The sequence below is a fragment of the Gordionus sp. m RMFG-2023 genome, chromosome 2 (assembly GCF_954871325.1).
Source record: "Gordionus sp. m RMFG-2023 chromosome 2, tfGorSpeb1-WG-v2, whole genome shotgun sequence".
Classification (NCBI taxonomy): Eukaryota; Metazoa; Nematomorpha; class Gordioida; order Chordodea; family Parachordodidae; genus Gordionus; species Gordionus sp. m RMFG-2023.
In genome coordinates, this window is record NC_088776.1 from 11,550,311 (window position 1) to 11,573,340 (window position 23,030).

General features: G+C 28.8%; 1 protein-coding gene across 1 annotated transcript; it reads right to left on the reverse strand.

Moving 5' to 3' along the window:
- Positions 1 to 478: 478 nt before the first annotated feature.
- Positions 479 to 19,758, reverse strand: LOC135924728 (histidine ammonia-lyase-like). The gene is made up of 20 exons (XM_065459833.1): positions 19,570 to 19,758; positions 19,276 to 19,356; positions 19,141 to 19,213; positions 12,808 to 12,874; positions 12,529 to 12,566; positions 12,306 to 12,431; positions 9,654 to 9,796; positions 8,702 to 8,749; positions 8,589 to 8,640; positions 8,422 to 8,517; positions 8,250 to 8,345; positions 8,125 to 8,183; positions 8,002 to 8,082; positions 7,888 to 7,953; positions 6,623 to 6,701; positions 6,106 to 6,192; positions 4,595 to 4,729; positions 4,103 to 4,211; positions 3,840 to 3,909; positions 479 to 636 (listed from the first exon to the last, which is right to left on the reverse strand). The coding sequence occupies exons 1-20, from the start codon at positions 19,633 to 19,635 to the stop codon at positions 556 to 558; spliced, it is 1,653 nt and encodes a 550-aa protein (XP_065315905.1). The 5' UTR covers positions 19,636 to 19,758; the 3' UTR covers positions 479 to 555.
- Between the last annotated feature and the right edge of the window lie 3,272 nt (positions 19,759 to 23,030).

The following is a 23,030-nucleotide window of genomic DNA, read 5'->3' on the forward strand; positions in this document are numbered from 1 at the left end:
ATTCTGAGGAGAGTTGTCTCAACAGAAATAAATTTTAAAAATAAGACAAACCAGGGTACAGCCTTAAACGTATCATGTAATATTTAAATTTGCCAGAATTTCGGAAACTTGAATCGAGGCTCAAAGCTTGGTATAGTAAAAATATAATAACTCAGTATTCTACAAGATTAAAGCATATCGTGCGCCTAATAACATACCAAGAGACTCACGAAATAAGCTTATGGCGGAACTCGTGACACCGTTGTTAGCCACTTATAGAAAAGCCTCGATAATTCTTTATATAAGCTTAGTCACGAAATTAGCTTATGGCGGAACTCGTGTCGCTGTTGTTAGCCACTTATAGAAAAGCCTCGAGAATTCTTTATACAAGTTTAGAAGGGGGGTCATTTGCAAATAATTATTTAATCTCAGCACGTTGTTAAGAAAACTTATTTCAGAATGCGAAAATTTAATTTTTTATTTACAAAAATGATATTCTTACAATATAAAAATATGGATAGTTATTTAGATGACAATAAATTAAATCGGAAAAATAAAATAACTCGTAATATTATTTTATCTATTTTCAAGATATTTTTGATAGTCGAGATCAAAATCGTTATAACTTTTCAGCAATGGTTTCATCAGATCTAAAATCTAAAATAAATATAGAACTGTATATTATATTATATTAAACCCATATTTATTTACCTAATAAAATTTTCCCTTTCATTGAAAATTAAAGGTATAATAACTATTTTTTATAATCATATTCCTTAAACCACGCAAAATATTTCAAATTTACTTATTCACAAAAATCTGCTTTTTGAAATTTAAAAATAGTATTATTGTCACTAGTTCATATAATTTAAGTGTAAAAGTATATATTTTTTTAATATGCATGGTGTGATTTTAAATATTCGAAAAATATTTCCTAAACTTTTTATTTATTAGTGTTTTCAAATATTCAAATGCTTCTCCCCAATCAGTGGCGTAGCTACGGGGGGTGGTTTTCGGGTTTGGACCCATCCAAGAGCAAAATTTTTTTTTAGATTATACGCTCAAAAGTCTTAAAAGTGACTTTATATCAAATAAATATCATTAATATTTATATTTTTCTAGTTTTGATATTTATGGAAGGATATTATATTACTATTGAAATTATTCCGGATAGTATTATTATAAAGTCATTGAGAATAATCTACTAAATTATAATAACTTATTATTGATGCATTTAAAAAATATATTTATTATATATTATCGAAGATATGGTTTTAATTTGTAAGATAAACCCGGCCGAAGGTCCGTTAAAGGGGGTCTGGGGGCGAAGCCCCCAGGCTTTTATATGTATGGACCCCTTCTAAGGAAAATTCCTAGCTACGCCACTATCCCCAATAGTAATATAAGGTTAACGATGATTGAAATGAAATTGAAAAATAAGAGAAAGAAGAAACATATTTTAATGAATGAGAATAAAAAACAATTTTAAAAATGCTTTTTCCAAATAGAGAATATTATAGAGGTGATTAAATTAAATCAATACATGCTGATCCTGCTTATGCCTCCTGCCTCCACACTAGCAAAGATATTGAACTTATTAAGTCCAAGTAAATTAAAAACATGTAGAATTGGAAAAATCAAAATGAGGTTAGGTCAAATACTCAGCTTTGGACCCATGTGTAGTCCAAAATATTTAAAAATAATGTAAAATAGTAAAATTCAAACTTATCCAATCTCTCAACCTAAAGCCAGATTCAAAATTTATCTAGTCTGTTGGCCTCTTTAGGTTTATGGGAATAAAACTATATTACTATCGTGAATTCTAGAACGCTTTAAAGCATAACTTATAACCATCAAGTAAACTATATTCATTATCTATTATTCATAAAATAAAACTTATCCCTAGGCTAATAATTATTGATTCTAAAAAACTAACTTGATTGATTCCTGAGAGTAAAAGTTAAGGGGATTCTTCAAGTGTGGTTAATTTTATTATTTTATTTTTAGTGTAATTATTTCCTTATTTTAAATGAACATATCTAATGTTATTTTAGATAAATGTTCTATTTAGCACAATTATATAATAGCATTTTAACATTATAAATTAGTATATAGTATTTTTTAATTTGACTTATAAATAGAAATAACCTCTTTTATATTATATCAGATTGAACTAAATAATTTTTAAAAAATGTATGCCATATTTTTCCTATGAAAATATTATTTTATTGCGAATTACCCAGTATTGGTTTTAAATGAATTTGATTTACAAATTTATTATGGGTTTCTAAATTTAAAAACCATGAGAAAATTTACAATTTTTTTTCGAATGTTTTGGTAGAAAAAATTTTTTTTATAACCTTTTAAAAAATATGAATTTTAACAGTTGTGTTTATTTGTACTAACTAAGATGCACGATATAATTAAAAAAAATTAATATTTTTACCGATATTATATTATATAAGTATATAATATTTGCGGGTTATGAATGACAAAAAATAATATAATTATATTTTACAAATTTTAGTGTTTTCTTATAAAGCATTCCAACCACAATTACAACTAAATTTATTATATGGAAGAAGGATGATTTGGATAAAAAAATAGACAAATTTTTGAATTTAATTCTTTTAGCTTCGTGAAGTTGGCCGAACGATTGGAAGCACTAAAGATGAATCTTATGCTATTTTTTAATGCTTCGTTAGTGCTTATTAGTGCTTTAATCAGTATAGTAACCGAAGTTAAGCAAGATACTAGTTAATAGGAATTTGATAAGGACTCAAAATTTCGGTCAAATGAAAGAGTTGCCCATTACCAAGAGCTAAAATTATGCAAGTTTTACTGTATATATATGTAGATGATGAATAAAGAGGTATAAAATTGTAATAAATGTGTGAAATCAATTTCAATGACTTAATAAGCTATTAAACTGATTGAAGCACTAAAATTTACTAACGAATGATATAAGTTTCATCATTAGTGCTTAAATCGTGACGTCATAATATTTATTTTATAACTTTTTTTATAAGGTGGTTTACCAAATTAATAGCGGAATTTAAATATATTAATTACTAAGTATTGTCGAAAATAATATTTAGTGCCTATATAGTTTTTGTTTTGGCACATCGCCATTTTTTGTTTATGTTGTTTTTTTCTCGCAAATTACTCTTAATTTTTAATTTCGGCTATTAAAGTGATTTAAAGCACTAATCTCTACTAATGAAACACTAAAGAATGATATATGTTCCATCGTGAGTGATCAACTTTTAGACTTGATGTTAAACAAAATGTTTATTTTTGTTTCCAACATTATTTCCTTACCTTCGGCTACTATACTATATTGAAGCACTAAACTAACGAAGCACTAAAGTATGGCACAATTTTTTAGCGTACATTAAATGCTACAAATATCAAAGGAGTAGCATACGTTGCCATTGCAGCCTGCCAAATAAAAAATGACTAAGCATCATTTGAGCCATATGTTTATCTATTGTCCATCCAGCTGTACCCGTTTTTGCTTATGCTCACGCAAAATATTGATCAAAATAAATAATAAAACTATTCCCATCATCAAATGTTTTAATATTTTATTTGTAGCTTATGAAAAAATTAGCAACTTCTTACTATTTATAAATCGTTTGAAGTCTATACCAAAGTTATGGAACAGAAAAATATAAATAAACAAAATCTTTTGGATAAAAAATATGAATAAAAAATCTGGAAGCTAAAAAATTAAATAAAAAAAATCCTCGAGGAAAAATAAATACAATTTCTTATAATAGCTACTGTAATTGATGTACAAATTAAATTATAAATTTTTTAGGCCATGACATTATGAGCATATACAATATTATAATTACTTCTCCTCTTCTTAGTATGTTTCTAGCAATTTCTATATCTTTCCACATAGGACGATCCATATCAAGTTTCCTGTAATAATATAAAACAATTTAATATTTTTAGATGTATAAAATTAAATTTATAAACATGGTATATAATTAATATAATTATATCATTTTGAAGGAAATTTATTTATTAAATATAGTTATATCAACATTAGCCTTTAACAAATATCGAGCATATAACAATTATGTATCCATTTTTTTAGTATATCTATAAATACTTTATATGTTGGCGGACGAAAGAATGCACAGCCTCAATTGGTGTAGTCGATTTCAAAGGGCGCAAAAATTCTAAGGCTTGACAACAGGCCAATAACTCTATCGCTAATACTACATTAAAATGATTATAGTGAAACCATGAATCCCAAGATAGAAAATAAAAATAATTGGTGAAATAATATCGTTATAAAATTCTCAGGATATATTAAGACTGGAATCAACCAGGGATCACTACAACGAAAGGAGAGGTTTAAGGTAAAAGTGTCACAAAATTTTTAAGGAGGGTATTTTAATTTTATTATTTGTTTTTTAAAAATAAAATTAAAGAGGGTCTAGTCTTAGGTGACTCATGTTAAAATATAGCTGCGTCATTATAAAAAAACAATGGACCATCTTTCGGGGGGGGGGGGGTCTTGACTGTTTGGCCACCCTATCTCTAACGTTATTTAAAAAATATAATTTTAAGAGCATTAATATTTTAAAAGAATTGATACCATTTTCCACATTAGCCACAATTTTTAGAGCTTTTCTAGCCGAAAATCCGCCCATTGACACGTGGTCTTCTTTAGATGCACTCGTGGAAAGCGAATCGACAGATGATGGGTGGCATAAAACCTTGTTTTCTGAAACTAAATATATTTAAAAAAATGGATGTATTTATACACTGTGTCCCAATTGATCGGTGTCCTAATTGATCTGATGTTGGTATGGCAATAAATCTGTCAATTCGAAAAATAATTTAATAATTTGTAGATTAACAGAAGGAGAAATTATCAATGTTTTCAGCATATTTCATTAAATTCTACCAACAGGGTCCAAAGTTAAACATATTCAAAATTGAACAAACAAAATTCGAAATTTCCAACATAAAATGTTAAAAAATACTTTTTTGCAAACTATATACTTACTAAAAAAATATGTCATAATAATCATTTCATTTCTATTTAAGCAGACGAATAAAACAAAATGGTTTGCTAAATATGGCTTGAGTTTGATTAAAATTTTATAACAAGATAACATTAAGGAGCCAAAAGATTTTTGAAGGAATTTCCTGACAGAAACTAGTCTATCAAAGCTGTGAATTGATTAATTGAAAAACTTATCCGAAAGGCAGAAAAATAGTATGGTGGTGGTAGACCAGCACAGCTTGTACCATGGGAAATGTTGATTCTGTTGAAACATTCGTATTGAGCCAAGACGACCGCCTTAGCACCCACAGAACAATGAGTTAAGTATCCCGATAAATTGGTATTTCGCCTTCAGTGCATCGGTATCCACAAAGAGCTGAGCTAAAATTTTTAAAAGAGAAATAAGCCCAGGACCTAATCGGAGAAAAACAAGTCGCGGCCAATCGATTACTTCGTACTCGCTCAAATTTCTCTTAATCCGCCATGGTTTCAGTCAGGGCATCAAGTCTAGCTTCACAGGGGCATCTCTAACGATTCAAGGGTCATAATTATTTATGCATACTATGGCCTTGATCTTAATTCGCTCGGTTACAAAATATGCAACCTCCTTCAAGAACATGTTTACCAAACCCGCATAAGCGATGCAAACAGCAACTTGATGTATTCGAGCTAATAGAGGGCATTTTGAGCAACATTTGACTCAAATTAATCTTAAATGTTGATGTTTTCTTGTTATTATCTGGTTAAATTTAATAAAGAATAAATTTTACATGTGGTAAGTTCGAATTATGTTTGACCAACTCTGAATGTGCATAACTTTACTGTTTATAGAATTTGATAAAATTTTTAGAAGACATTGGTAATTTATCATTCTGTCAAACTATAAAATTTTATTGTATTATTTTTAAAATTGCCAGGTATATTACAAAGAAGGGTATCAGTTCAATCGGGACACATTATAAAAAATGGATTTTCTTATATTGCACATTAAGTTATTTAAATTTGAAATCCTATAAGTATATTGTAAGAGATTTAATCAAAACTTTTTATCTTATTCAATAGTATAATTACCAAACCCATTATTTAATGATTGTTACCCAATGAAGCTGCAGTTACGTGTGCCATCATGAATCCACTGTTAAGACCTCCATCTGGTGCCAAAAATGGTGGTAAATGACTTAAATCTATATATAAATACAATCATTATAGATGGCTGTGTCAAGGGCATCACTAGTCCTTACAATCTCAGGGGGCTCAAAATTAATTTTTTTGCTATTTTTGCCTTTCTTTTTTTTAATTAACATTTTCAAAATGACTATTTATTTTTTAATGAAATAGTTGCTAAAGAAGATAACCAATCCTCGCTCACCCCCTCCCTCTTGAATATTCTAATGAGACTTTAATTATTCAAAGAAAAAACCAAAATACAATTTGTCACACAGAATCAATTTTTTATTGTTATATATAAAAATGAATAATGTTTTATTAATTGGGTATATAGGCTTCGATACTAAATATAAATAATTAACCAAAAAAACTTGACTCTAGGCACGATTCTAGGGGGTATATGCATATATATATATATAAATACTAGATCAAATATAAATAAACCACCTGTATTAACTAGTCTTTCTATTCTTCTCTCGCTTATACTTGATATTTCATGGATAGCTATTGCCAGATAATCCAAAGCCTTTGTTTCAAAATAAATAACAAATCAAGCTATTCATTAAAATTGTTTTGTAATTACTCATAATATAAACCGGTTAATATTGATAAACAATTATATAAATTAAAGGTCTGCAATGGACGGGATTTTAACCCATTTTTAAAATAATAAACGAGCGGTCTGGTAAATTTAAAATAATCAGAAAAATATTTTTTATAATATTGCATATTCATTAAGTTTAGATAAAAATATTAAAATAGGAATAAATAAAGAGTTAAACTAACCAAGTCTCAAATAATTTTTAGGTTGGTTAAACAAATAGATGAAAGAGCGGGCGGTTTAAAAAAACTATGTGCAGGCGGAAGAGCGAGTTTAATTTTTAAAAACAATTAGGCGAAAGGGCCTTCAATTCAAAAACCAGTCCATTGCAGACCTCCAATATTAATGCTGTTGAATTAACGATTGAAAGCAGCTACAGAGAGGGGTATGACGTAATCGTCATTGAAATTGGGTGCAGAAGTCCATGGGAACCGGAAGGGGTCAATATATTTAGTGAAAATTTTGAATCTTTACAAATTCTTTAAATCAATATTACTAAGAGAAAATATTTCTGAGAAATTATGTGACTAGTTCTGAGCGTTCCATACATTTTACTAGCGATTCATTTTAATCGGAGTATTTCAGTTATATAACTGAGTAATTCGTATTTTTTCTCAATAATTGTTTTTTATCTGAGCTTAAGAAATAATTTTGAGCATTATTTATTTATTATGAGCATTTAACGGTTTTTTTCTGAGCATGTCAGTTTTATTACTGAAGCGATTAAATAGGAGCCTAAATTTATCATGCAAAAAGTAAATAGATTCATTATAGGTTAAAGTAAATAAATTTATCAAAAAATAAAAGCGCTTTTGCAATCGCTTAAAAATTTATATTACAGTCGCAGTATAACATTCGCTGAAATATCCTTTCGCAGTAATCGCCGGTTAATATATTATTGATATTTTATCCGTATATTTAATTAAAAATTATGAAAAGAATCAAATATTCCATAATTCGATGTTTTTATATCTTGTCTTTTATTAAAAGTAATTAATTGTCATTTATTCTAAGAATACAAGATTTTGGAAGAAATTCTATATAGTTCTGTGTCGAATTTTCACTTTATCAAAATTCTAATTGAATCTGTATTTTTTCTTAAAAAATTTACCTTTGCTGGGTATTCACCATGAAAATTTCCACCAGATATAATTTCTCCGGTATCCGGTAGCACGAGCTGTAAGAAAAAAAATTATTTATTAAACGTTTTTAAGTTGTTTGTTACAGGGTTATCAGTTCCACAATTGATTTCAATGGTCAAGATATTTTTGACGAAATTTATTGTATCTATAACAATTCCATGAACCTAATCACGCATTTTAAAAAATATTTAACGCTCAAAAATAACCTGAGGAATGCAACGGAGTGTATAAGAATCTTGCACTTTTTTACAAGAGGTATGACTAACTTTAAAGAATCAAGATATTAAAAAGAGATAATTTTATAGTTAATCATATGAATATGAGCATATACTTCCTATTAGAGATGGATTATTTTCAGATATTAGAAGATCTCTTAGTAAACTTGCTATCATCTTTTGACCATGGTAAGGCCTCAAATCTTGAATATCTTTATCATGATAATTAAATTATAAAAATAATATATTATGATATATTTAAGTGCATTATATTTTTAATAAACTTACTTGCACTGAAAGCCTTATAGGATCCTTTCAAACATTCTAATGTTATTGCAGATATGATTGTGGCCTGAATCGCCAATTTTTCTGCCCTATAAAGTGCTGTAAAAATTTTTTTAGTCTCAAATGGCATATACTATTTTTATATCTTGTTATTTTAAAGAATCTAATACCTTCGCATCCTAAGGCAGCAATAAAACATGTTCCATTTATCAACGCGATGCCCTTTTATATATAAATATAGGTATATCAGGGGCTCTAATATATAATATTTGATAGTATTTACTTCTTTGGTTTTTAATTGGATTGGTTCATAGTCGTTCTCTTTCAATATCTATTTGAGAAAACATGGAATGTAAATTAATAATTAATATATCTTTATCTTTTCATAATGATTAAAAATCATCTCAAGTTTGGATATATCAGTGTTGAGTTTGGACCGATGGGTCCCCCAGTCTGAATGGGATTAATACAGTCCGTGATCGGGGGTCCGGGATGGTCAATGACTAGATCCAGGGGGCCGGGTTTTATCGATTTAGTCATGGAATCACTTGGACAACGTAAGTTTCAAAGTTTATTCGAATAAGTGAAATTATAACAAAAAAAAGAAATTCTATTTAAAACGCACGAAAAATATTTAATAATTAATGATATTTTGTTTTCCACCTTTATAATTTTTAAAACAAAAGGGGAAAAAAAAGTTGTTAATTAATCGCGATATAATCATTCATGAAACTGGTAAGAACCAGTTTCAAATGCAATATAAAAATAAGGTATAATATATTAATTTCATAACAAAATAAAGGAAGATGGGAAAACGGAGAAACAAAAATAAAAGAAATAAGGGGGGGGGGATAGAACATAACAATCAGGATAATATACTTCAAATTCTAATAAAATAATAGTTATGTACACAAAGTTTGAAAAAAAAACTTCAAAAATATTTTAAGAAAGTAGAGAAATTTTTTCAAATTTTACCTGCTAAAATCTTTTAAAATTTTTTTTTGTAATTCTCTTGCATAAAAAATCTTTCAAGAAGAAATCAAAATTTTTTTTAAAAAATCCTAAAAGATTTTTGCTCAAAATCTTTTTGAAGATTTGTTTCAAACTCTGGTTATGTTCATAAAAATGCGCATAGAATTTACCAATCATTTTTGAAATGAAAATAATGGACACCATATCTCTAATTAATTAATAAGACTCTTTTTTAAATATTTTATCCTTAAAGATTAGATAACATCAATTGCTTCGGACCAACGATTCTCTTTAAAGTTCCACATCAGACCTTCTCCTATCAAACCTAAAGCTAAATGCGCTAACGGGCATAAATCACCACTAGCTCCCACGGTACCTTGTTCTGGAACGTATGGTAAAAGATTCCCTAATTTTTTTAACATAATATATTTGTTATTTTTTCAAACATAGATTGTATTCCAATTGAACTGATGCCCTTTATATTTAAGCAGTAAATCAGTCAATTCCGAATGGAATCAAATAAAATTCATAGATTGAGAGAAAGATAAACAAATTCGAACTTAGAAACATATAAAAATTTATTTTTTATTAAAATTTACATTAAAGCATATAATTTAAAAAAAAATTGTTTTCAGTAAAGGTGACTTGAGTTTAAATAAATTTTTAAACAAGAAAAATCTAACAGAGCCGGGGACCTTGAATAGATTGATTGTAAAAATTGATGCTACCGGATTAGCAGAAAAACGGTATGATGGTGATAGACCACGCACAGCTAGTTCTACAGAAAATGTTGGCTCTGAGAAATCACTCGTATTGAGCCAAGAAAACCCTGTCACTAACAGAACAATTTGTCAAGTATTCCGGGAAACTGATATTTCTTAAACTTCAGCGCATTGAATTATCGGCAAAGCGCTGCAGTAGCTGAAATGTCTAAAAATGAAATAAGCCCAGATCATAACTGATGTGAATAAAATTGCCCGTCTGCTACCTACTCATCAGAGGTTAATTTATTTTATATGGTTCACGGATGAAGAACTGTTTACAATAAGTCCACAGGTAAATCTGCAAACGATAGGGAGTACTTTACAGTTTCAATGAGAAATAAACAAGCTGTAGTCAATCTATTGCTTCGTACTCGTCCAAATTTCTCTAAATTCGTAATGGTATCTAGTCTTGGCTGCACAGAGTTCATCTTTATTGATCCTGAACTAAAAATTAATGGTACTTATATCGTGACGTTTTGCTCGGCCAGCACTTATTGTCTTATTAAAGAACTATCGGGTTTTCAAATTCCAGCAGGACAGTGCTCCAGCTCATCAAACCATGTGGACCTGCTTTCTAGAGAAACTCTAAATTTTATTTCACCCATTCATTTGCCCACCAAGCCCTGATTTCATTTCGGTCGACTCCAATATATGGTGCTTCCTTCAAAAATGTTTATAAAACCCGCATATGTGATGTTGACCATCTGAACCAGTGTAGAATGGAATCGTTTTGATCAAAGAATTGTTGATTGTGCAATCAATTAATGGCGAGATCGCCTTAGAGCATGTATTAGAGCTAATGTCGAGTATTTTGAACATCAGCTTGAATCTTTGACTTTGTTAATAGAATTTGTGGAAATCATTTATAATTTATCCCTCTCTCTATCTATAAAATATTATAAATTGACAGATTTATTGCTAAAAAAGGGGGTATCAGTTTAATTGTAACACAGAATAGTATTGTAATTCTATGGTCAACAAAGTGTTATATTATTAAATTTGTAGTAAAAATTATTTCTTTCGAATGGTATATATTTATAATAAATACTTCTAATCAAAAACTTGGAGGAGAAGGGGGGGGGGAAGGAAATCCATGCCAAAAATAATCCAATTAACCTATATGCATAAATTATATGTAGCTAAATGTCAAGTTGAGTCAAATATTAATCGTGATTTTTTATTTTACTTTTACATCTATAAATTACAAAGTGAAGGTAATCATCAGTTCCCGTTTCTAATTTTTAAAGGAAGGCATCACATAGAGCTCCACTTAGACTGGACGCGTTCACGTCCAAATATTTCCATCATAATAATATATTAATAGTAAGTTACTATTAGTAACTATATTTTTTTCCCATATCAGTAACCAGCAGAGGTCAATATTAATTTTATATTCTAGTACTAGGTTAATTTTTAGTCCAAGAATCCAGGGCAGCTCAGTAGCTACGACCCAAAGTTTTTTAGGACCCAAAATTGGCCTTCAATTTTTTTGTATTGATTTATGAAAAAATATAACCTCCAAAGTATATTGGGCACTCTAAATAAAATGACCCCCCATTTCATGAAAAATTCCGGGACCTTATCCAAGGTTTGTCTTAATTTATTTTAATCTTGGGATTGTAAAAGGTTTGGATACGGGCGCCATCTATTTTCTTTATTTCTAGAAGATCATTCTCATGAATGTCTTCTTGCATTTATAAAATGTGAGAAGATATTATTGTATGAATAAATTATTTTATTCAAAAAATGATAGGCACATCTAACTTTTATTAATGAAATTTTCGGTTTTTATAAATTAAGCCGTTGACTTTTTAAAATATATTTTTATATTTATAAATAAAATGATTTCGTCTTTTAGGTCTGATGACTATAAAAAAATGGAAGGCGCTCCAAAGATGCTATACCGGAAGGTGTCCTAAAAACACGCTATACCGGGACGTGTCTTAAAAACGCTTTGCATACCTGAACGTGCCCCAAGATGCTAGGCATTGGATGAAGCGCGTTCCAAGTCTCTATATCTTGGACAAGATGACATCCCGTTCGGGATGGATGTTTGACCTTCTATAATTAAAATAAATGGCTATTCGAAAAAATTGGGGATATTTGCATAGAAATAATTACCATATTATTAATATACAATTACAAACTTACTATTAAAAGCATCAATATATTTCTCTAAAGTTTCTAAGGTTATGCCGCTATAGCCCTTGGCAAGCACATTGATTCTTAGCGCGAACAACATTTTAGTGTTAGCTATGCTTAATGGATCGCCAACACCTTTAATTGATTTAATGAGATACAAAATATAAATATTTTATAATAAATATTAATTTATTTTATTTCTGAAAAACCTTATCGATATTTTGTTTTAAACCTGCGGAATGGGATCTGATTATGTTGAGTTGTAACATACTATATATATTTTAAATATTAAAAAATATATATAGACATGAGTATTTAAAACTCTTAAAAAAATATTCAAAAATTGTCATTATACTCATTCGCTAGTCACTAGTCCCTACCCTGTGGAGGTCAAATAATGAAATTCACCCCAGTATATTTTATGTAAACTGCCTCTATCAAATATGATTTTAATACTTTATTTCTTCTCATAAAAATTATCTATATTTATATTATAGTATCAAATTAAGACTTTAAATTTTCCTTGGGTATGGTTGTTGTAGCAAATTTTCCTATACCTGTCGTTATCGCATATACCACTACAAAATAAAAATAAATTTTTCTTTAAAAAATATTCATCAACTATTTATTAAACTTTGTATAGTCTATTGAAAACATTGAAGTGAAAATGTCAATATAATCCTAAGATGTGCAGAGAGGAGGGTTTAGTCAGTAGGAATATGACAAAAGTGCTCAGCGGGATTAAATTTAATTTGAGTTAGAACTAAATATTTCTTATTTTAAGTATAGCGTTTTTTTCTATCACGCTCATATATTGACTCATTATCACGACTAGTGTCTTCGATGCCGCTCAAGCGATGCGTAATTTACAAAACAGGTAATGTTAAATAATACGATTATGCTATCGTTCAGCGATGAATTACGCTTCGGAGCTATATCGCAAAATGAGAGCTGTGATAAGAGCTAGCTTCCGTATTATGCTGATTAACTAAACCCCACCCTGATATTGAGAAACTCCTCTCTCCAATTTAATTTCAACCTTACACACCCCCAAATAAGTTGATTACTGAAAATTCTATATCCTAAATTGGGTAGCTGCCACCGTCAAATACCCATCTAAAAATAATTACGAATACTTATCTGTCAAAACTGATCATTGATCATCTTTAAAAGAGTTAAAATATCAAAAGGTCAAAACTGGTTAGACGTTTTAAAGATTAAGTTCTAGTTTGGGTGACAAATATTTAACGGCTCAGGTTCGGTAAATTTTTTTTTTTTTTTTTTGCTTTTAGCTTTCACCTTTTCTGGTGGTAAGCTCCTTCAACATCTCTCCACTTTATGTTATTCATACAATCTCTTTTATCTATTTTATACTTCTTTATATTGGCTCTAACTTTATGGCCCCATTGAAGTTTTGGCCTTCCTCTTTTACGTTTGCCCATCACTTCCAAACTTTCAACTTTATTTCCTATGTAGTTCATAGGCCTTCTCATTGTGTGCCCATACCACCTAAGTCTATTTACCATTAACTTAGTCTTAATGGGCACTACCTTTAAACTATTTAGTATTCTTGTACTGCGCACCTTATCCTTTCTTGTTACCCCAGCAATCATCCTCAGCATATAGACTTCCCTCGTCTGATTCTTTGGTTGGCCATGTTTCCGAACTATATAGAATAGCTGGTGTTATGGAACTGTAAATTTTTCCCTTTAATTTGTGTGGGATCCTTTTGTCAAATAGCACTCCAGATAAAGATCTCCACTTTAACCACCCTTGATTAATCTTACTCTTTATCTCTTTTTCTATTGTGCCGTTTGTTTATATAGTGGAGCCCAAATATTTGCTGCTTTCAATTGCGGATATCTGCCATTCATTTATATCAATACTCTCTGTTTCATCTCCTCCTATCACCATATACTCCGTCTTTTCTCTATTTACTTTTAATCCGTGCGTTTCTAGGGTATTTATCCAACTCACTCCTTTCTTTCATTTCATCCTTGGATTCGGCAAGTATCACAATATCATCTGCAAATATCATATTCCACGGGACTGTTTGAGGTATAGACTGTGCTAATACATCTATTACTGTAATGAAGAGAAGTGGGCTGAGAGCCGACCCTTGATGAACTCCTTCGGCTATTGTGAAGCCTGCTGAAGTACCTGTTGTGCTACGGACCTGTTGTGCCCATATACATATCCTGTATTATTCTTATATATTTTTCGGGAACCTTTTTCTGGCGTAGCGCCCACCAGATAAGTTTTCTTGGGATTCTATCGAAGGCCTTTTCTAGATCGAGAAAGACCATGTGTAGCTTTTTGTTCTTTTCCCTGTATTTTTCACTCATTTGCCTAATTGCATGGATAGCATCGGTTGTTGATCTTCCAGGCATAAAGCCAAACTGTGTCTCTCCTATTTCGATTATATCTCTTAATCTTTTTTCTATTATTTTTTCGTATAGTTTTAGACAATGTGACATTAATCCCTAGAGTTCTTTTCTCGCTGTTTGGCTAATCTGTATATTTTATTTTGCCCTTCTTTGGTATGTAGATCTTCGTACATGTCATCGTATGCCATAGATTTGGCTCTAGCCACCGCTTTTGTAGCTAATCTTTTGGATTTTTTGTATCTTGTCTTGTCATCTGCGTTTTTGGATTTGTACCATATTTTATAAAGGGCTTTTTTCTCCTGTATAGTGGTTTGTACCTCTTCATTCCACCACCATAGTTCTTTGTATGATTTGTTGCCTCCTCTTGTCAAGCCTAGTGTCGATTTGGCAGTGTCTATTAATCTGGATGAAAGGTCTGTCCAGATTTTTTCACTGACTTGTGAGGAATTTATTGTTTCAATGTTTGCATTGATTGCAAAGGCATCTGTCATTGTTTTTAATTTGCCCCATTTGATGCATGGTTCCAGTTTTATCTTATTTTGAGTGGATTTATTTGAGATTTGTAAATCCATGATTAGTAGCTTGTGTTGCGCGGCGATATCTTCTCCTGGGATGACTTTGCAGTCTATTACATCTTTTAATCTTCTGCGAGAGATTAGCATGTAATCTATCTGTGTTTTCCTTAAACCACTTTCGTATGTTATTGACTGTCTTTTTTCCTATAGTAGGTGTTGGTTAAGGCAAGGTCGAAGGCTTGCCCAAATTTCAGTATATGCTCTCCTTCATCATTTCTTTCTCCGTATCCAAAACCACCATGATGCCTTTTGTAGCTATCTCTTGCTTTCCCCACATGCGCATTTAAGTCACCACCAATTATGACTAGGTAATCCTTAGGGATTTCCATTACAGCTTCATCAAGGATAGCTCTAAAGTCATCTTTCTCTTCTTTCTTGCAACCCGTTTGAGAAGCATATACTAAAAGGATGTGTAGTATTGATTGACCAATGCAGAGTTTTATCTTCATTAGTCTATCAGAGATCCTGTTGACTTCTACAACTGAGGAGGTTAGATCTTGACTGAGGATGATGCCGACACCGTTCCTATTGCTAACAAGCCCATTCTAGTACAATTTATACCCATCTCCAATCATCAAAGTCTTCTGTCCTTTCCATTTCGTCTCTTGTATGCACGCTATATCAACTTTTCTCTTGTTCACATTAATGCCAATTCTCTCGTCTTACCTTTAAGCGTCCCAATATTCAAACTTGCCAGTCTTGTCTTCTTTGCTTTGACCTTTACTTTATTTTTCACAGGATGGAGGTCTACACCCTGCGCGTCGCATGGAGGGAACGCCCTAACTTTCATATTCTTATTTCCATTTATTTCTGTCATTTTGTTTATTGGACAGGTATCCTTAGCACCCGGCTGTCCAAGCCTGTCGGTGACCGGGGTGTCATCTCTAAGCTCCGAAATTCATCATACCATATGTCTTTACACATCAGTCATCGAAGAAAAACTTGAAAGTTTTTTGTTCCTTACCAGGATTGAACCTGCGTCTTTGTTCATACTCGTGTTTCCAATCGTACATCTTACCCATTAGGCCACCCCGGCGATTCAGGTTCGGTAAATAATAACGGTTAATACCGGTTTAACTTGTTCTGTTTGAACCTTTTTTTAGAATCTCTTAGTTCTCCAGAAAATTGGTTATTTTATATGAACATTGGAATTTCAGTGTATTAAATAGTGTTAAAAAATTTGCATATAAATTACAATTAATATTCAAATAATTTAAGCTTATAAATTACAGAGATTCTCACCACATTATTTGCTTACCTTTCATAATTTTTTTAACATACTGTAAAATGTAAATTGATTTGTCTCTCTGACTGATATAACACTTCAATCATCCATTCTACCATATATTACATTCTCTAAATCATTTGAAAATTTTGACCTCCCCATTCTAAAAGTTTAATTCCGTACTTTTAAAAATAAAATATAACATAAAGTTTATGATCGAAAGAAATTTCAAAATGTTCCACATAATAAAGAATTCATATTGGGGAAATATTGCTGCGTTCGGTCGAGGAGGTTCCAAAAATTAAACCCAGACTAGTGTTTTGTCATCCAGATAAAATTCTTAGTAAATCACCTAAACTATCTATCAAATAGAATAAGTGACTAAGTTTTTTTTGTAAAAATGTGAGGAAACAATTCAGCAGCTTTTTTATTACATCTTAGGACTATTGTATCTTAAAGCATTAAGAGTAGGGCTAGTTTACATACTATTAAAATACATATAATATTGGTATTGATAGCAGGGACTTCTATTCTGGGATGAGGGATGGTATGACGCAAGATTATCATTGAAATTGAAGGGAGGGTGGTAGTTAGCTATGATTTGAATAAAATGAGAAGGGAGAGGGGTGGGGTTATGGGGAAGAGATACTTTTGATTTTCTTATTTTTGCTAATTATGATATGGATTTTATTTTTTTTTTATTTTTGATTTGACAAAAATAATAGAATATTTACATTATTCATATTCATTTCGTATTTTCAAATCAAATAATTCCTTTTTATTTATCCTTTCGAAAAATAAAAACTTTATTCGATTATAAAATTAAATTTTTTAAAAATGTTTTCAAAAATGAAAAAAAAATCATTCAAATTTAGAAAAAAGATTTATAGATATGGAAAAAATTTTGTGAATAATTTTCTGAATTATTTATTTGAATATTTATACAAATAATGATAGAATAATTTTGAATATTTACGAATATTTGTTGCGAGTAGAGTAATATTAAATATTTACAAATAATTCTGAATATTTAAGAATAATTTTAAATAATGCGAATAATTTGATCGAATATGGGATAAAAAATTATTCGGCGAAATATATTTTCCTTATTCGTATTCGTAAATAACCGAATAAAGAATATTTAATCTTAAATAGGTTAAATAAAAAAAAATAAACAAGATACTCCTTGAGAAAGATGTTAATCAAAAATTGATTAAAATTAGGAATATTTTTTATTTTAAGCATATATATTGAGATGATTTGTTTCAATTGTAATAATTTTTTTTAAATAAATGTTTGTGAGTTTAAATAAAAATTTATTTTAGCAGGTCTATAACAAATTCGCTAGAAACCCGGGTTTATAAAACGTAATCCTGAATTTGCTAAACCCCTAAGACATATACAGAATGTCTAAACAAATATTTAAAAAAAAATTAAATTTGTATATATTTTTATAAATTAAAATTTTAACAGTCATCCTTTCTTTTTTTAAAAATAAGGGATTTAAATCAGATATTTTCATTGAAAATAAATATAAATAAATGAGTAAAAAAAGACCAGTCAACTTAATGAAAAATAAAAGTAAAATATTAAATCGAAAACGTTCCAGGCCAAAAAAATAAGATGTTTCCATATCTGAATATCCAAAAACGGGAAACATTTCTGATCGGGGACAATGGGTATAGTTTCCATCTCTTCTAATAATATTCTTAAGATCAATTAAACTTAGCTCGATTTTATTTTTAATTCGATTCAGAATAGCACGGAAACCATTTTTTGATATTCTTTTACAAAATACATTTTGACATCAGATGATCAAATATTTAAAATGCACTTTACTTATTTCTATTTTTGTTTTAATACTAAAAATCACTATAGAACATATATTTTGAATTCTTAAAAATGAACTAGAAGGTAGTCGAAGGCAATAAAAACCTAAATTTTTGTTTAAATATTGTAGATACTATTGTGAGAGTTGTTAAACGGCTCGATCGATTTTTAAAAAAGGCCAACTCAATATTTTAGCCAGAAAAATATTGCCTAAGCCTTGGGATTTAGCTAATAGATGTCCAAACCTTTGTACCATATATGGCCAAAATCTTCAGTGCGTATTTTTTTTGGATAAATATTGAGTTCACCATTTTTAAAATCGCCTCAAATCGAGGAGTTTAACAACACTAGTCCTAGTGCTGAGAATATTTTGCCTCCCCTCTCTATAATTGTCATTGACTTGGAGAAAAATATTTAACAACAAAGCAACTAATTAAATTGTCAACTTTTGATTTCTTTCTTTCTTTCTTTACCTAAATAATATAATTTCATGAGTTTATTGTTTAAAAACTAATTTTTATATAGTAAATTAACTGGTAAAAGGCGTTCCAAAAGAAATAGTAAAACATTTCCATATATTTGTAACAACTTTCTTATAAAATTGATTGAATTGCGTTGTAATTGTTTTTTTAAATTTTATCATTATGTAATTTTTACAATTACAGCAAGTTAAACAATTTTATAACAAAGTTTTACATTATTTTAAAATTAATTAATAGAAAAGTAGCATATTTATATTGACAAATTTTAATTATTTTGTTAAAACTGATGACTAGATAATGAACGATATTATATGATTATTACATATTATTAATATTTGCACTCGCCTTTATTATCTTTAATGACATTCTCGACTACATTTCTTGCTTTTTGGACCTTTTCTTCAGATGTTTTCGACAACTAGAATTTTTAAAATGATATATCATTAATAATGACTCAATAAAAGTGGTTAAATTGTAAACTTTTATTTTGTAGTCTTCGTATCCTAGTTTGTACAGACCTTTGATCGTCAATGTATTTCCATCAATTTCGATGATCTTATCCTAACATATAGATAAGTTAAATATAATTAGTAAAAAATTTTATTTAATTTTGGATTTTTACGATGCTCATTACCATCAACACTCCGAGAAAATATTGTGGTTTTATCACAAATAATTAAATTTAAAAAATTAAGATTACATAGAAGTTCAAATTATATCTAACCGTGGCCATATATTTATGACAAAATTTTTATTATTATATATGGGACTTACTTTATTATTGAAATGTTGTAAAAAATCTTCATAATGATTTACAATATGACTCTGGGTATGATTCATGATATAATAAAAATTTTTATAATTTATTCAAATAATGTTTGAAAGCGAAGAAAATATTTCCGGGTATATCTGAATATTTAGTATATACCAGTTCTAAAACAATTTTTATTCGACTATTTTTATATTTATTTATAAATTAAAATTTGAGTAGTAAATTTCTCCTTTATAAAGACCTTGTAATGTAATAATAGGTATAAAAATAAAATACAAAATCTTGCCAATAATTATACACAAGAATATCATCAATCATATAATTAATTACTGATTCTTATTTTTATTTATCTTTATGATCTTATCTTATACCACATGTTTTTGCTCTTAATAAAAAAATTAATATATTAAGGTTAAATTGTCTTAATCGAATTATCTGCCTGAAATATCAAATAAATTTTAAGTTAAAAATAAAATCATGCGGGACTTTGTTCTATTTTTTTCAGGATATTTCAATGGGGTGAGGCGTGCTAAATAATTTGGTTTGAAAAAATAGGTTCCATGTCAATGCAGCGGAACTTTTATCGTGAATGGATTTTATAGTGAATCCACATTCACGAATATTATACGTGAATTTTTATAGCGAGACCCTTACCGCAAAAATAGCGAATGAAGTCCTTATCGCGAAAGCCAAATTAAGAAGATAGTATATTACGGATATTTATTATTGCGAAAGCAATACCGTGGGGATAGCCAATAGTGTCTAGTTTATTTCAAAACATTTATTTTTAAATCCAATAATTATATTTTTAAAATATTAGTTGGAAGATCGATCCAATGATAGAGCTTTATTTTTTTAAAACTTAGAAATTTAATTATCAAGCTTAGAAAAGTTATTATATGAATATCATTTTTATGTTCACTGTCCTATGTTTTTACTCGAAATCTTATTTTATCAGAAGAATCGCACACTATTTATTGACTGATTATTACCAACCACGTCCATGAGTTTGATTTCAAGAAAAAATGGAAGCTCAGCCGCTTTCCATGCTTTAACAGGGATGTATAAGGGACCATGGCTAGTCGGTGCTGTTTTGTCAATCATCATAGGTCCTAAAATAATTGTTATATTTAAATTTACAAAATATTATGAGATAGCCCAAACATCTACCTAATCTTATACGTTAATAAATTTTTAAATATTACATTCTTTTTCCTCAAGACTGCTAGTAAAAGTGTTTTTTGCGCCAACCCCCCAAACCTGGCGCTTGTAGATTCGATTATTTTATTAAGTCTCTCATAGGAAATTTATATTCGATTACTTTCATGGACAAAGTTTGATATAAATATATACCATTACATAATAATTCATATAAAATGACAAAATATGACATCATTTAAATTATAAAAAATGCGTAAAACTTAATTTTTTTTATGTTTCCATATTTCTATTGCATTATCATATAGAATTGATTTAAATATATAATAGTAGCCAATTAATAGTTATTTTATATTATATCATATTTGTAAGTATAATTTGATTGATCCGACTAGTTCTGAGTCTACTAGCCCTAATTACTAATATAATTAACATCTAAAAAAACATGATATATAACTAAAACTTTCTAAAATGCGAAAAGAGGGTTTTAAATATCATATAATAGCAATATTATTATTTTTAAACTCTTCATATTTATTCCACACAATATTGTGGTGTAAAAACATTTTTTACCTAAAGACACATTTTATCATGAAAAAATTTAAATAGCTGAGGGGTAAAAAATATTTTCCGTCAAATATACATATTATAAAATGCTATTGCATAATTAAATTTGATTTTCTAAAAATGTCAATCTGAACCAATAAGCCCCTTGCGCCGACTATGGTCTCTCCTACCCAAAGTTACCAAAAATAAGGATTAATTTATATTTAAACAACAAATTATTTATAATCTGATAACGAATTAAAAAATATTTTAATTCATATTTATCCTTTGAATATTTTAGAAGACTTTAGACATAATGACGACTTTTCTCGTAAATACCATTTTCAAGAAATACTTAATGTTTTTATCCCGGCCCTTTCACTTAAATAGATTTATGCTAACTTAACGCATTGTATTTTACAAACGATTTTTAAATGTAGTTTTGAGCTTGTAACGAAATAGACATGTTTTGCCAATTTGTTATTTTAAAAGGGAAAAGTTCTAAAGTAGAATTTTGGCGAACTGTCCAGTTGCAAAATTAACTAACCAAGATAAATATTTTAGGGTTAATTTTAAACATTGAATTTATTAAAATGCTATAACTAATCAACTAGAAAAATGATTCGCCAGCATAAAACTTATTGAAAATATCTTTAATTTTTTAAGGTTATAAAATCTTTTGGAAGCTAATATTTTAACCAGGTTAACATTTTGATATAAAAAATATAACCATGATTTAAACAAATCATTTCCTGAAGAAATTTCTCAATTTCGAGTGACGGAAATAAAAAATACTTAATGTGATTTGTCCAAGTTTATCACGATTGATCATTTGTCAATAACTGGGAGTTTCTATATTAGCAGCATAACTCGATATTTCAAACTTGATCTGTTTACTGCAGCCACAATAAAGAGGAGTTTTTCAAAATCAAAAAAAAATTATCATCGTAATTAAATATTACAAACCAGTCTATCTAATTTACCAATAAGTTAAGAAAATTTAGCTCGCTCGTGTTATATACAAGAATATAATAATTAATTTCTATACCTAAAATATTGTTTCACACTTTCATAATGATTTTTTAAAAATAGTTTTTCTACATTTATGCAATATTGTATTCCTTGCAATTATTTTAATACAAAAAATTTATTTTAATTGAATGGGACTCATATTTGATGTGTATCTATGGAGAAAAAATTTATAAAAAAAATAGTGACTCAATTTATTTATTTTTTGTGGGGAGCTCCGAACCCCCATTGACACCTTTTATCAGTCTAATCCTGAATTCAGTTAGTATGAATGCGAAAAACGTTTGTGGTAAAATCTGCCGATCGATGAGTGAATTTATTTTATTCTTAATACAAATTTACATTATGGTAATTGGCAAGCGTATTTAATTATTTATTTATGAATTAAAATATGATCTCAATAATTTAAAGATTAATATAAGCAAATAAGAAAAAAACATTGATGAGTGTTATTTTATATAATCTTTCCAAAATTTTGAAGAAAAAAAATCCAAATAACCTTTTAAATAATTAATTTAATTCTTAATTTTTTATTATTATATTGATAACAGGGCAACTAAATGTATTTAGACAATATAGCAAAGAATAACTATGAGAAATTCTCATAGTTACAATAATAATCCTTGGTCCAAAAAGAATAGTATTAATATGATTTGCTGTAAAGCATTTAAAATTTTTTTTAACAACTTTCTTATAAAATGATTTAACTTGCCTAATTATTGTAAAAATA